A 15,278-nucleotide genomic window follows, 5' to 3' on the forward strand; every position below is an offset into this window, starting at 1 on the left:
TGATAACTGATTTTCTTTTGTTCATAAAGCAAAACTTATGTCTTTTACCATGACTTTCAAGAATTACTGCATAGCAGATACTTCATGGAAATATAATCTGCAGGTTACAGAAAGATTATGTAAGGGCTAGGTGGTTTGGCAAGGAAAACCCTTTTACATTTATCTTTTGTCTGTGTATGGAGTGTATCCTTCCTTCTAAGCTTGCTTTGCATCACACAGTGACTGTGACAGTCTGTTGTGAAATAATGTTGAAAGAAGGTGAAACTCTTATGTCCTCAGGAGGGAGAAACTTTCTGATAATGAGTCCCCTTGGCATCTTACTGTAATGCATCAGCAGTAAATACTGCTTCAAAAGATCGCTTGGGATATGACTATTCCAGTGCAGAAATCTGTTGTTGACACATGTATAAGAAGCTGGCTGTTAATGGAGAATGAATGATCCAGCATGGTTGCAGTCTGTCTTTATTCACAAGAGCTGAAATTTCCATACAAGCACTTACTGTCCTGGAGGCAGGAGAGCTGTGCTTGGTACTCTGTCCTGTCAGCAGTGATCGCTGTGGGCTGCAGCTGATCAATGTTTTCTGCAGTTTTGCCTTCACATCTTGCTATTTCTGGTTTCACTGTATTTGTATTAATGTCAATATCTGTTAGTGCTTGGGTCAGTGTTTTGTGTTGTTTTCTGAAAATACAAATAACCTTATGCTTAGACCTGGTATTTTATGCTGGAGAATTTTCAGCACCTCTTAGAACTAACTGCAGAATGTAAATTTAAAGAGTAAGCAATTATTTTTGTTCAGTTTGGACTTCATCCTTATTTAGAAAGTAAGTAGTGCTGTTTACTGAAAAGGAAATCTGGTATTTATTTTAAGTAAAAAGTAGAAGAGATTGTCTGTGTTTTACACAGCCTTATTACATTCACAGTTTTGAAACCATTAATTGCCATTAACTTTTTTTGTGTGATGGTTTTTGCAACAAAATTAAAAATAAAAAAAAAACAACAACAAGTTGTAAATCTTGCTGTACATTTTGTCTTCTGGCATACCTGTGCTTTATATTTACGTAGATAGCTTCATAGAGGTGTTGTTTGTTAACAGGAGAGGCACGAAGCAGCTCTGCATCGTACCTTGGAACGGAGTCAGCGACTGGAAACACGACAGAAGAGATGGTCGTGGGGAGGATCTGTAACTCCAGATTCAGAGAGCAAGACAGGTAAGTAGCACCTTTCCTAGCATAGCTAGTTGCAGAATATTATGGTTGTAAGGCAGGTGTAGTGCTGTTCATAGAGACCCGAGGATCCTTTCCTGTCTTGGATTTTATAACAGGATCCATGGGTAGGTTCCTATTTGTACTGCTGAGATATAAGCTGGTTTTCACTTTGGGAAGGGCTACATGGAAATTGCATGGGAAATGTATATCTGGCAGCACTGCATTGGTAGTTCCCACACATCAGATAAGGGAATTGTAATATATAATTTTAAAATAATTCTGAAATTCTAAAATAGTTCTTCTGTTGCCATATGTATAATGTTATGCTGAGAGTGGTGATAAACGTGACCCCAAAAAGTCATTCTGTAGTATTCTGTCAAAAAACGTTTTGAACACAACCTTAGCCATTGTAGAATACCAACTGATTATTTGGATGACAATGTAATGGGCAAGGAGGTACAGTGGGCAGTGTCTGAGCTTCTGGTGAACAAGTTCTGTCCTAGATTAAGTGATGTGTCTTAACAGTTTCTAACTGAAGCTCAGATTGTTGCATGCTTCTCATGAGTAACTGTTTTTGCTTGTAAATATTCTGAAATCAAAACAGCCAACCAGGATTGCACTGGGAGGGAGCCTTTTATGTACTGCCTAGCTGGAGGGGAATAAGTAACTTAAAAATCTGTTATTATCCAGGAATAAAATAAAGCCAAAAACTCTTCAATTCAGCCTATCTTCTGAATTGCTGCAATTGAACCATGTGTTTCAGCTTTTGTTTTAGTAATGCTTTTTTCTGTTGTCTTGAGTGTTTATTTGTAAGTGTTTGTGTATAACATGTTTGAAGGTACTTGTGATAGGAATTATCATTATGATCCCCAGCTTCCCCACTCTTAATTGCCTTGCATCGTTTATTTTTATACCCTGTGACTAAGCTTATGAACCTTCTTCTTCCACAGAGCAACAGACCACAGATGAAGGTGAAACTGGTGGTATTGATTTCCAAAACGTTCTTTTTCTGTTGTCTTACGCTCTCTGCTAACCTTTTAAACTTGAGTTCTTGTTTCTCTGAAACTAAAGAAAACCATCTTCTTGTCGAACTTTTCCTGGATCTTGGCCAGCTGTACAAGAAATATGATCCCTAAGTGGAAAGCGGTCCTCTATGTTTTTAACTATCCCTCCCAGCTAATTAAACTACAGCTTAAGTCATGGCGTGCTGAGGGAATTTTGAAGGAGAGGATATGAGCATTTGAGTTTTTAAAGATGATGTGGGGAGGAGAAATCCTCAGTGTATTTGACCATAAATTAACTGAGTAGTTTATGCTTTTCTTTTAAAATGGGAGAATTTCAGTCCTTTCATTGTTTCCTAATCTAAAAAATAAAAAAGGGGGCATTGGTTTAGTTTTTGTTTGAGAGGTGTCTCTTGTTGGTTTTGTTTGTTTTTAACCAACAATTGAAGTAACAGTTGTAAAATCAGATGATTTTTTTCTAAAACGTTATGAAAGGGAATGGGTCCTGTGTGAAGTTTCTTTTTCCATGAAGGGAAAGCCAGATATGTCCTGTTGTCTAAACGTAAGTCTGTATATTAAATGTATTTTCTTCATGTTCCTATGTTTGCCACTCTACAGACCGAGCCATTCATAGAAACCCTTTGGAACAGTAATATATTTGTGAAGTCTGTATGTTTAATATGCAGCTATTTCATGTAGCTAGTTGAAGGCAACAGCTCTCAGCTGAGAGCCAGCCAAATCTGAGTCTTGAAAATCTGTGCATGCTCACAGCATTACTAATTCAACACAGCTGTCTCATAATGCTGACAATTTGAGGCTTGAAAATGCAATGAAAGTCTGAGTATGATTTAACTACCATGGCTTATTCTGGCTACACAGGAGAAGCATGTGCATTTCGTTCTCTCATCCCTTTCTCTGCACAGCATGAATCCTTCATTTTCTCCAAAATTAGCCACTTTCACTGTATTGGTTTACCTGTTAAACATATGTTCCTTGGGTACACATATAAATGCAATTACTGTACTTCACATTACCAAATGTTATTGAACTTAGAAAGCAGGATATCACATTTGTCTTGCATGTTTAGAAAAGCACTGTCTTTTTCTCCTGTGTTCTTTTCTATTTTTAATTTTAAAACTGAACTAATTTTAAAGCTAAACTTTGTATCAAACAAAATAATGCCCTTTGCTCTCTCCTAATTGATGTGAGGAAACAAGTCCTGTCTGTCCTTTGATCGTGGAAGAAGACTTGATCCACAGAGCTGCTGAAGCACATTAAAAATAGACAGTGTCTTCCAACAAACATGCTCCTAATGTGAAGATAAAAGCTGAAGCTGTGCCTTATGCATCATGAAGTAGAAACAGAAAGAGCACCTGTGTTCTGTTATATGAGACCAATTTGAATAATTTGGCACTGATTTTGAAAAATTTGTGGAGATAAACAGCACGGTATTTGATCAGGACACTTTTATGCATCCATACTGTTTTAAGCTTGTGATAGTTTTTAGATTGAGGTTTCCAACATACAGCTGTCTTTGCTGGGCTGGACAATCATGACTGGATTCATTCTTTTCATATGTATTCCTGTTTTAGGTTTGCCCTTTGCTTCTTAACTTTCAGGGAGCTTGTTGCTTAATGGTTGTTAAAAATCTACACAAAAAAAGCCCACACATGCAGGATGCATAAATCCAGCTAGATTTCTAAGAAAAATCTTTGTGATCTCTTTCACCTTCATTTATTTAATTGCTGGAAAGAGAACAATTACTTGTGTATTTGTGGAAGATGACACCATATGAGCTCTTCTGCATTACGTCATTGTGGCAGAGTAATGCACCTGCTCCATCAGCACGTCTGGAGCAGATTTCAGGATAGTATTTTTCCATCATCAATTATTGTGGATTTGGGATTAAAGGCTCCATTTCCATTTCTAAAAATGAAGAACACCAGGGGGCAGATTTCAAATGTTCTTTATTTCATATGCTATGTAAGTCTTTCTTGTCCTTTGTATTGCTGCAGGGGAAAAAAGAATTTTTTATATATACAAATAAATATCTATGTATATATGTATATAATTTTATAGATTTATAGATATAAAGTGAGTCATGTCCTTCCATGAACCAGCCATGTCAACAGTAATATGCAGGAACGTTGACTGGTAAAGCAGCATTTGTGGTGATAGAGGTGATGGGCTCTGGAAAGTAAAGCCCATGTAATTGAACATTTCACCAGCCATCAGCCATTCTGTGTTATGTACAGAATGTGATTCACTCAGACTGCACCAAATGCACTGCTGATGGCCTGAAATTTAAAAATTGATGAAAGCCCCAGAGTCAAATGCTACGTTAATGACATTGCTGTCAGTGCGGAGATGAAGCGTGCTGGGTGTGGGTCTGCCAAGAGAAGTGGCAAGGCTGTGTAATAAAGCATCCCTAATGACAGAGCCCTTATAAGTGAGGGAGGTGTAGTGATGACTGCTGAGCAAACCTCGACGTTTGGGCACACCTGGAGACTTGTGCTATTAGAATAGAAATTAGGCTGCTACATTCTCTCTTTCCTAAGTAAAGAGATTCCTTATCCTAGTAGAAACTTGAACTAAGAGGCAGAGAATCTGATTTTATTTCACCTTATTTTATGCACCCTACATAGGCAATGTCCTTGCTCAGTGAAGCTCTGTGAGAAGCAAGGGGTGAGAACTGCCCTCTGTGACAGTGATGTATTTAAGATACTGCATTTCACAGCTCATTACCCGGTTACTGATTCTTTCTTTGGCTTTGTTGCCACAGTTAGTTTTTCCCTTCCACTAAATAATAACAGCTGTTTAGTACCACATGGAATGATGCTATATGCTTCTTCCCGTTGTAAGTTCTAAAGATCTTAGACAATTAGTGCAAAATAAACTTTCCTGGAGAAAATAAATAAATGAAATCTCAGTGAATGATAAACTTTACCAATTAGATTTTTTTCAGTAAAGTCATGAATTGGGGTATTTTTTTTTATCTGATTGGTCATCTATAGACTATACCTTTTTCTTTCTAGTCTCCTAACAGCAGTTTCATCATTTGTCTCTGCTAAACAGTGCAGACCACCTTCAGAAATTGTGAAGTTGCTGAATTAGAAATACTTGTCTTAGTGTAATTTTTCTCAAGGCAAGATTTAAGTTTCTGGGTCTCAGTAGATCATAGACCAAGGCTCAGACTTTATACAAGTTCTGAAGTTCTAATTTAAACTGAGATGTTTGTAAATATCTCCATGATGTTAGGAGGCATTTGACTCCCACATACTTCAATTAAGGTTTGAGCTGTGCTTTTTCTTTCCCCCTTTATTTCCCTTTTTTTGAAGCAGCCACTAGAGGGGAGTGTTTCTCTTCAAAAACACCCAGATGTAAGCATTATGAGTTCCTGATTTATGGCACATAAAATCTTTCAAGGCTGTTTTAGTTATCAGAGTACTCGGGCTTCATTCACTAAATACCATTTTGTTGCATTAGGAAAATCTAAGCTCACATCTTAGTTTCTTAACTTGAATGATCGGAGATTCCCCTTTCTTCCTCATACTTCTTTATTCTCTATCACAAGAGCTTTCAATTTCTTCTGCTTCAACTTCAGAATGTGCTTTTCCCTTCACATGGCTCTGTTGCTTTACGAGGAAGCCCCATAGCTTCTGGTGTTTCAGAAAATCTGGGTTGGGTATGTGAACCACAAGTACAAGCAGAGGCAGGGATATCCATAGGGACCCTGTGCACTTGCTGTAGGGAGCTGCTATAGCTTGCTAGCCAAAAGGAAAAGAAGCTGCCTCTGGTGAGTAGTGCTGCTTTTTCCTTTGACATTACTTATGCACTAATGAGTTCATATTAATCATCTCTGCAGTTCAGCAAAATCAATTCTTTCTGTTAGATGTATAGAATTTCTCATGTTTATTATGCTGCTCCTCATTGCTTTATGTGCATTACAGTTTTTTACGTAGTGAGTTTCCATAGCAATAGATGCATGCTTTCCCAAGATTTTCATGCTCTGGAGTAGTTTGAAATTAAAAAGCAGGTCTTTATCAGGCTAGTGGTGAACCTAAGGTTTTTGCAGTATGAGATATGATATTATACATGTCTGTGTATGTGCTTGTATGCATATGTATGCATATGTATGCATAAATAAATTAATGCTTCCCAGTACAATTGTTGGAAGGCTGCTAGGAAATGTGGGCTTAAGGAATAGCTTTTTCAAAAATCAGGAGATTTTTAAAATGAAGCAGCTCTTGAGAAGTAATTGGAAATAAGAATACTTTCTTGGCTTTCTTCAGGACTTGCTTTCATCCTTCCAGAAACATTTGTTTTGTTTTTGTTTTGTTAACTAGTGACTGAATAGCTGGTCTGACACAACCTGAGTGGGAGTTAGGAAGGAAGAAATCACTGTTGTTCAGGGTGTGATGTTCCCTTCTCTGTCTTACAGTCTGGTAACAGCACCCAGCCTCAGCACTCATTTTTATGTGTTAGGAGCACAGGGCTTAAAGTCTCTTGTTTGCATACATGTGCTTAAAACCTTGGCTTTATTCCACTAAAACTAAATGCCTTTTCTGTGCGTGTGACATCTGATGCTAATTGTATCAAGAACCTTCAATGGAAGAAAAAACAAGCACCTCTATTTCTTATTTAACCAAAAGCTAAAGTACCCTTCAGGATATAATACTTACCAAGTTGCCTCGGGAAAGCATGGAAGGTTCTTCCTTAGGTATGAAGATGAATTCTAAAGTAACCACTTCTTTACGCAGCCAGCAAGCGGTCCACCTCCACAGCAAACCTCAAACCAACAGAAGCTGCCATGAATAAACGTTTGTCATCATCTGCAGCACTTTTAAATGCTTCTGATCGAAGTAAGTTTGGGTTTCTGTTGGTAGCAGGTGTACTGCTTACCTGCTACCAGGGAGGGGACAGGAGGAGGAATGATGCTCCTCTTCCTCCCTTGCTTTGTAACTCAGTTCCTGTTTTCATCTCAAATGCATTTCATGCAATTTGTTAATCCAGCCTGACTGTTCAGGGGTTTCACCCAGTTGATGTGATCTCTGTTTAGAGGAGAAGAATGACGGTAAAGATTGTTGTTCTTTGTTGTTTTGTTGTTTTCTTTAATTATTTCTGGAATCACGTTACTAAAGTCCAGTCTTGGTGAATGATTGATTCCCAAATCATTTCACAGCATTTAGAGGGTTGCATGCCTTAAATTACATCCTAAATTTTCAGCAAACTAAAAATAGTACAAAGAATAGTTTGAGTTGTTCTTTTAGACAGTCATTTGATTGCCTGTGTGGAGGGGAAAAAATCAAATTAGTTTTGGGATCTTTCTTTTCTGCAGATCCTGCACTCTATAAACACACGCCTTCTTTTTCATCTTAGAATTTTGTTTTAACCAAATAGAAAATGCATGAAATGGGTGTTTTTTTGGATGGGAGTAGGTTGGTTTGTTGTAACGTGGAGTTGTAATGCAGTTATAGCCAGGTAGGTGAACCTTACTGTGCCAATATCAAGGGATAGAAGTGGGCAACAAGCACTATTCCTTTGGTTGGTTGTTTTTTTTAAAGGATATCTGAGAGTGTTTCCACTCTAAGAGATCAGCTGCAATTGCTGTGGGTTCCAGTTCCATTGGAAAACGCTTACTGTGTATGTGCAAGCTGGCTATGCTAGAAAAACCCCTATCAAGCATACCAGGGGCACAGCTAGCAGTATTTTTGCAGATTCAGGTTGGAAGGTGATGCAGCAGAAAAACTTGCATTCGTACACTCTTTGCCTGGTGGGGAAACTGGTGAATATATATCCATAGTGACACAGCTGCAGGGGCAGTCTCTGAGTCACTGGGGACTGCTTGCAATCTGAAATGATTTTTGTATATAATGCCTGCAGGGTTCAGCTCTGGGTATGAGTCAGAAACAGCCAAATAGTACAAATTAAGCACCTAACAAAGGAAGCCAGTAATTATCAAGTAAATGGAATTGCTTTCAAACTTACTGTCTACCTTGAAATCCTCTGTGAATCTTTGTTTGGAGAGAAGAAAAATCTCAGGTGGTTTGAAAAGGAAGAAATTGGGATAGAACTTCTGAGCACTTGGATCAGCTGGGCATAGAGGGTGACAGACTGACAGATTTGGATCACAGCAGTTCTGTGCTTTTGGTCTGGTGCTCGGGAAGAAATGTTTGCTGAAGAATGACTAAATTAAAATGACAGAGGAAAATACAGCTACGAAAATGACCAGATTGCTTCTGCCTTGCATATGGGAAGGTGGAGGGATGAAATGCTGAAATGAGAGAGGAACTTGTCCCTGGATCAGGGGGGGATTTCCTCAGTTGTGTTCTGTGTATGTGCTGAGCTGAGCACTTTGTTACGCCGAATGTGAGCATTTTTTTTCAATTATTTATTCACAGAGGCATACAAGGATGACCTTAATAGGTCAAACATGAAATCTGTATGATTGGCATGCTGTCTCTATGATAAGCAATGTACAGGAGTAAAAGAGATAATGCTTATATGGAGTAATTCTTCCCTGATCCAGTTTTTCTGCTTCTGAAGGATCTATAGTACAAAGTGACTTAATTATACTCCTGTATCTTTGGGTGCTGGGGCTGATGTTGGAGGGGACTTCTCAGCTTTCCAATAAAATTAATCAATGCACTTTCACTTCCAGGTACCACAAAGCGAAGCGCCTCATTAAACAGACTGAATAACAAAGTCCCTCTACACTCTCAGCAGTCAGCAGTGAAAGGTTCACAGGTGGAACAGAAAGGTGCTAGAAACGACTTGGTCTGGAGAATTGGAAGGCATAGACGGGATATTTGAAGTTGACTTTAAGCCATGCCCCAGTTTCACTATACCTGTTTTTACTCATGCTTTCATTGCTGCAATGCACTGAGGCAAAACAATAGTTATGAGCATTCCAGTGCCAGATATTGGGTAACATCTTATAAATCATTATTTCTCTTAAAAGGGGAAAGGTGGGGGGAGAACAGACAAATGGTAGCCAAGCCATTTAGCCTACGAGAAGCTACCTCTTCATAATGATAGATCAGTGTTTGTAATAGATTTCTTGGCAAAAGCAAAGCATGGGAATGGCAGCTTAGAAATTGATATATGTAAGTATCTTGTTAAAGTAACATTCCTTACGCTTGGTCTCTAGGAGGAGCAGAAAAGAAGAGGAGCACATCTTTGAATAGAATGAGTAGTAAACCCCATTCTTCTCCTGAACTAGAAAAAGTGAAAAAGGAAGAAAAAACAGGTGGTTGTTTCATAAAACTGAATACTTCTTTTAAAACCCATTCCCAGTAAAGTTTGGATAGAACTGCTTTCACTGGTTTCCTTTGGTTCTGAGACCTTCAGGACTTTTTAAGGGCTTTTTAGTTAACCAGCATTAAAGATAAAATAGTAAAGACAGAATTTCTTCCTTTGGACAAAAAAAAAAATCCTGTAAGAAGGACATGACTTTGTTGGATTGGGCTCTAAACAGGTTGTAAATTGTCTCTGCTGAGAAGAGAGATGTGTGATTGGAAGCTGGCAGGACTTGGCTATAGTAAATGTCAGTGGTGTGTTCACTTCTTAGTTAAACCTTAATTCTGCACTTTTTGAGCTCCCTTTCATGGTTCAGTTTAACAGCATCTTCTCTGGTCCTGCTGCTGGTCTAAACTCTGCATGTGAATGATGGAAGAAACCTGTTACCACTTCACTCTCTTTTGTTCTCTGCATTCTCACTGTTAAAATTTCTCTTTCCTAGTACCTCATCCTTATGCAGAAGACTAGAAACTTCTCTAACGCTGTTTTTCCTTTTGAGTTAACAGTTCTGAAACTTCCCTTTTTAGCAGCTGTTGCCAGCAGTGGAAACTTTATTCTGTTTCAGAATCTTTCCTGTATGGGAAAATGCTGGGTGCCATGTGAATTTGTGTGAGTGTTGCCCAGTGGTAATCATTGGCTTTGCATTACAAACCCTTGTATCATGTCAGAACAGCTTTCCTGCAATCCAGAGTGTATAGCTCTGAAGAGCTGGTCAAAAACTTCACATTTTAACTGACTTCAGCACTCATTCCTTTTATATGCATGTCATTCTACTCATTAATTTAATTGGTATTAAGCAAACCAAGGACAAGTGCAGCATAAGAGATTGCAGCATTTAACCTTTCTGAGCTTTTAGTTTTGATTTCCATCTCCATGACTTTGGTGTTTTTCTTCCAAAACTGGTACGGTTTGCAATGATGCTTACAAACCTCCTTTGCTTTGTACTGCTTGTCTTTTTCATTATATGATTTCATGTTGGATCCTTTTTGATTTGTTCCCATCATTTAGCTCGTCGTTCCCAGGTCAGTCCTCTGGACAGTAGCGTAATCAGTCGCCTCCTCGCCCCCACTCAGGCCTCCTTAGCTAGGAGTAAAAGTGCTGCTACATTGTCGGCTGATGGACAGGATCCCTCAGGTAACAGGAGGGCAGCAAGCCTAAAAGGTTTTTGCAATTGTTCTTTAAACAAGAACATAACAGTAACTAACTGTGTTACCCATCAGTGTGAATCAGATACCTGATATATGGTTATGTGTAATATTGCTTATCCAGTGTTTTCTCGGGTCAGTAACAACCAATTCATATGCTGTGTTGCATGTTTGCCTTGCAAAACCAGAGAATAATACTGGCTTTTAAACTCTGGTGCCAGTTTGTTTGTTTGGGGTTTTGTTGTTCTTAACTGATTGAGAGATCTGCATTTGAGTGTACATTCAAATGAATCTGACATACTGGTCAGAAAACAGTACCAGGAAATTAAACAAAAGGGGGGAAAAAACAACAAATCATCTCAAAGGAGGCTGAAAGAATAAGTGCAGGGTTTAGATTTCTTTAGTGGGAGAAATGTACAAACATGGGAAAGGAATGGCCTTACCATAAGTGCTGGGAGCCCTGAGCTGGCTTCACTCGGGCTGGCTGTAGGTATAGAGGCACAGCAGCAGGAGCACATACTGGCTGGCTCAAGCAATTTTACACTGGTCCAGATGGAGCTGGTAAGCTCCCACAGTGGCTCAGCTCAATAGTAACGTAGAAATTCCTGTGCTGTCTCAGCTGCAAGCCCTGGCTGCATCCCACATGCCTTGTAATCATTACTGGTGTTGAGAATACCCCAGTAAACACGTATGTGGAACCAATGCAGAGTCCTTTCTCCTCTCTTACCTTATAACTTGTGTTCCTAGTTTTGCTTATTTCCTCTGTAGTAGATTCCTCCATCTTTATTTTTGATCTTATGCCACTTAACTTGATCCTTGTTGGTAATGGTAACATTTCTGCACTGCTCCCCTTGTATGAAATTCAGGTTTTTGGTTTGTAGTGGTCACATTTTGCACACCTATCTATATGCCACTTTTATTTTACCATGAATATTTCAGTTTGTGTCATGTGGGGAAATGCCATCTTTTTCACTGTTGCTGACAGCATGTGACTTATTCACTGTTGCTGAATTAAAGATAACTTACTGTCTTATCAGCTTACTTAAAAGTACTTTAGCACAAACTAAGCGCAAACAGAATGCAGTTCTCCTTACACAAATGCTTTAAATATAAAAATAAAATGTATTTTCCATAAAGTGACAAAACTAATTGCTGGCATCTGTCAGAATTTTTTCATACTACAGATAAATCACATCTAGTTTCAGATTTTTACATATTTGTATGCTTTTCCATCTGTGATTATTTTAGTGAAGAAGGTAATTAGACAATACAATATTGAAAGAAATTATATTACTTATGAAGCGATTGACAGTTACCACATGAAGTTATTGTGGTTTCACAGTTGACCCTTTTCTCTTGGTATGGTTCGTTTTCTCTGCTTATTTTGATTTGGTAATGTGGATAAAGGGCACAAATATATTGTAATATAGGGGTCAGAGAGGCAAAGTAGAATAAAATAATGTTGCATAAATGCTTATTTCACAAGAAAGGTTTGTAAAGTAATGCTCAGATTCCTCATGTAATGCTGCTGTGAAACTCTTAGAAAAGAAGGAAGATTTCCCCATGAGCATAGGGGGAACGTGCTTAAAATTTGAACCAGTCGTAAAGAACTTGTAAAGAATCATGATAAACCTTCAACACTGTTGTGAAGCATTTGTGATAAGATGCAGCTGGACTGCTATCAAAGTAACACTACCGTATTGCTTGTTTCAGCATTGTTTGGAAAAGCATTTTATTTTTATCTACGTCAGATTGCTGCTTTGAGAGTGGTTTTGTTCTTAGTGCTGCTGCTTCCAAAGTACTAATCGTGTGGTGGTGGTGTCTGTGTCCATGACCCATTGCAATGTGCACTTCCTGTGGTGTTTCTCTGTGCGGTTTCTAACACACAATCTTTCTTTTTCTCTTTCTCCCTCTTCCTTTTCTCCTGTTCTTATGCTGTGCACTTGGTTCTTGTTTTGTCTTGTCAAATTCCTAACTTTTATAGAATCTCACCTCTGTCCTCGTTCAGCTTCAGCCAGTTCCATCAATTCCCCAGTCCCAACTCCTAAAGTGCCCGTGCGCAGTCGTAGCATCGACAGATTGAAGTCCTCTGTATCTTCATCTGATGCAAGTTCACCAGATCCAACCCAGGTTTGTTGAAATTCCAGAGGAATTAGGTTTGTATTAATTCCGGGGGTTTGGAAGTGCTCAGCATGGGATCCTGATTCAGCAGATGTCCTATATCACATGCTTCAGAAATACAGTATTGAAATTGAATTGCAATTTTACGGTCCTTGATCTTTCTGGTATTTTAAATGCAAGCTGTTTGCTGCTTGTGGTTCCTGAAGGATAATTTAGGTAACATACTGACTGGGTCTGTGTTTTGGAGCACAGAGCAGAAGTACACATTGTTGAAAATTTGTGTGCTTATAGCAGCAGCTACCCTGTCTTTAATATATCCTGAAGTGAGCGTTTTATTTTTATCTATCTTCTTAGAAATCAGAAACTGAGAAACCATCCCCCGGTTCTGGGCTGCGTCGCCCTTCCTCTCCATCGGTGTCTGCCCGTAGAAGATCCCCTTCTCCTGCCAATTTGGTGAAGCGTCCTCCATCACCATCTGCAGTGAGGTGTGTGTCCTGGCTGGATCCCTTAGCTCTGCTGTGTACGTGAGATTTTCAGCGTTATCCCTGAAAAATATTCTTTACTTCTGCAGACAGAAGACTCGCCCGCCTTCGCCTGGCGTATCAAAACAAAGGCCGCCATCTCCTACTCCAATCCATAAACCAGCACCCATCCAACGCCCACCTCTCACACCAGGTGTTATCAACATTACCAAAAAGAAAACTGAAGCAGAGAACAAACCAAAGGAGAAGGGCATAGAAGGAACAGGACATGAGCAAGGTGCCCCATCAGCCTCGGACAGGGATGCAGTAGCAGCTAGCACAAAGACCAAAGAAGGTGAGGGCCGTTCTGTGACTGAGGCTCTTATTCCAGGTATGTGCAGTGTGTGCTCGATCTGTTGGCTGCCCTCTGTCAGTCTGGAATCTTTTCCCTGGGACTGCAAGAACAATTCTTATGCACATAACACAAGCCTGATTCAGCTGCTGAGTGCACTTGGTGAAATTAGGCTTTGTAGCTGCAGGTAGTGATTATGTGTCTGGGACATAAGCAGATTTTTGGTATTAAAGTGCCTAATGATGGCATTGTGTTTTGAATGTATTGTCTTTAGATCAGAAGGAAAAACAAACTGATGTCACGTTTGTTAAAATGACTTCAGCTGGAAGGCTTTATAAAAATTAAGCAGATATTATGTGCTAATCCATGAAATATTAAAAAAGAAAGGCATTCCTCACCAATATTATCCTGCTCTTGCTCAGCTGACACTGAGAGCTAATTCTGTGAATGTGTAGATTGTCATGGAAAAGTAATATTTATAGAGTGGAATAACTGATAGCCATTAGAGTTCTTTAAATATTTACTGAATGTAACTGGCTGACAATATTTGTTTGTGGGTTTTTGTTTTTTAATGTTAATTTATAATAGTATCTCTGAGATTCAGACATGGTAACACCAGGCAGGGCATGAGCAGCCATAAAAGGCAGGCTATATAAAAACCTGTTAACCTGGTAGCTGGAGCCGTTCTCATCTCCATGTAAATTGGAAAATGATTTGTTGTTAACACATGATATTACTGAAGTAATTAGTGTGAGCCTTCAAGGTCAGGTAAAATGATGATACTCTATAAATACAGAGGCATTAATGTTATGAAAGAAGGCAAATTTTAGAATTAATATTTCCTCTTTATACTCATGAATGTGCATTCCATTTTATTTGAAGGAAATTTAATGTATTTCCTGAAGCAATTTTTTTTTTCACTTTTCTTTAGATACTTCTAATTGTTCTAGAATGAGTCAGTCTTTTAGGAATATGTTATAAAGTACTATGGTAATTGAAGAGTATCATTAACCATATTGTCCGCAGCATGACTGGAACAGTGTGGTTGAAATGAATTATTTCACCATCACTGGGCACCCCTTCAGGATCACCCTTTGGCTCGTGTGGGTCTCTGTATGCAGAGATGCTGGGTGATGGGGGCTGATCTAAATGTTAGTGGCAAAAGAAGGATTGTCATCATAAGGTGATAATGTCTTTCTTAATTTTAAGTTACATGGGCTTTTTAACAGCAGTTTCTTTTCCACTTTGCAGAGTCAGGTAGCAAAGCAGCAGCAGGGACCACCACAGCTGAAGAAGCTGCTAAAATCTTGGCAGAAAAACGGCGTTTAGCACGGGAGCAGAGAGAGAGGGAAGACCAAGAGAGAATTCAGAGACAGGAAGAGGAAAGGTAACTGTGGGAGAAGGGAGTGATGCTTCCTGCAGTTGGTGTGGTTGGTGTGGACATTTCAGCTGTACATTTCCCTAAGCATTAAGTTTGAGATGGGACACGTTGCTGTTTATATTGTTAGTCTGTGCCTCAGTATGTATGTGATGCATGGTCACAGTGCAAGTCACTGCTTTCTTTTCCAGACAGTCACCCTTGCTAGTTCTGTTTCAAATTTAGAATGTGCTTTTTACACTCTTTGCTTTGTTGTCTTGAAATATTCAGCCTCTCTGTACAAAACTTTCCTCCGATGAACTCAGGCAGTGAGTA

At 39.0% G+C, this 15,278-nt stretch overlaps 1 protein-coding gene across 12 annotated transcripts in view; it reads left to right on the forward strand.

Moving 5' to 3' along the window:
• The window catches only part of MAP7D3 (MAP7 domain containing 3), a 35,746-nt gene that overhangs the window by 12,693 nt on the left and 7,775 nt on the right, over positions 1-15,278 (forward strand). For 2 of the 12 annotated variants that reach the window (XM_031594248.2, XM_031594247.2), the window contains exons 5-14: positions 1,095-1,209; positions 2,157-2,189; positions 6,968-7,069; positions 8,869-8,967; positions 9,358-9,456; positions 10,515-10,640; positions 12,636-12,781; positions 13,127-13,257; positions 13,344-13,624; positions 14,837-14,972. In XM_031594248.2, the coding sequence (XP_031450108.2) occupies positions 1,095-1,209; positions 2,157-2,189; positions 6,968-7,069; positions 8,869-8,967; positions 9,358-9,456; positions 10,515-10,640; positions 12,636-12,781; positions 13,127-13,257; positions 13,344-13,624; positions 14,837-14,972 (1,268 nt within the window). The remainder of the gene's footprint in view (positions 1-1,094; positions 1,210-2,156; positions 2,190-6,967; positions 7,070-8,868; positions 8,968-9,357; positions 9,457-10,514; positions 10,641-12,635; positions 12,782-13,126; positions 13,258-13,343; positions 13,625-14,836; positions 14,973-15,278) is intronic. The other 10 variants (XM_031594251.2, XM_031594250.2, XM_031594253.2 and 7 more) reach the window with 10 other exon arrangements.

Source organism: Phasianus colchicus, chromosome 14 (genome assembly GCF_987193195.1).
Source record: "Phasianus colchicus chromosome 14, bPhaCol1.hap1.1, whole genome shotgun sequence".
NCBI classification, from domain to species: domain Eukaryota; kingdom Metazoa; phylum Chordata; class Aves; order Galliformes; family Phasianidae; genus Phasianus; species Phasianus colchicus.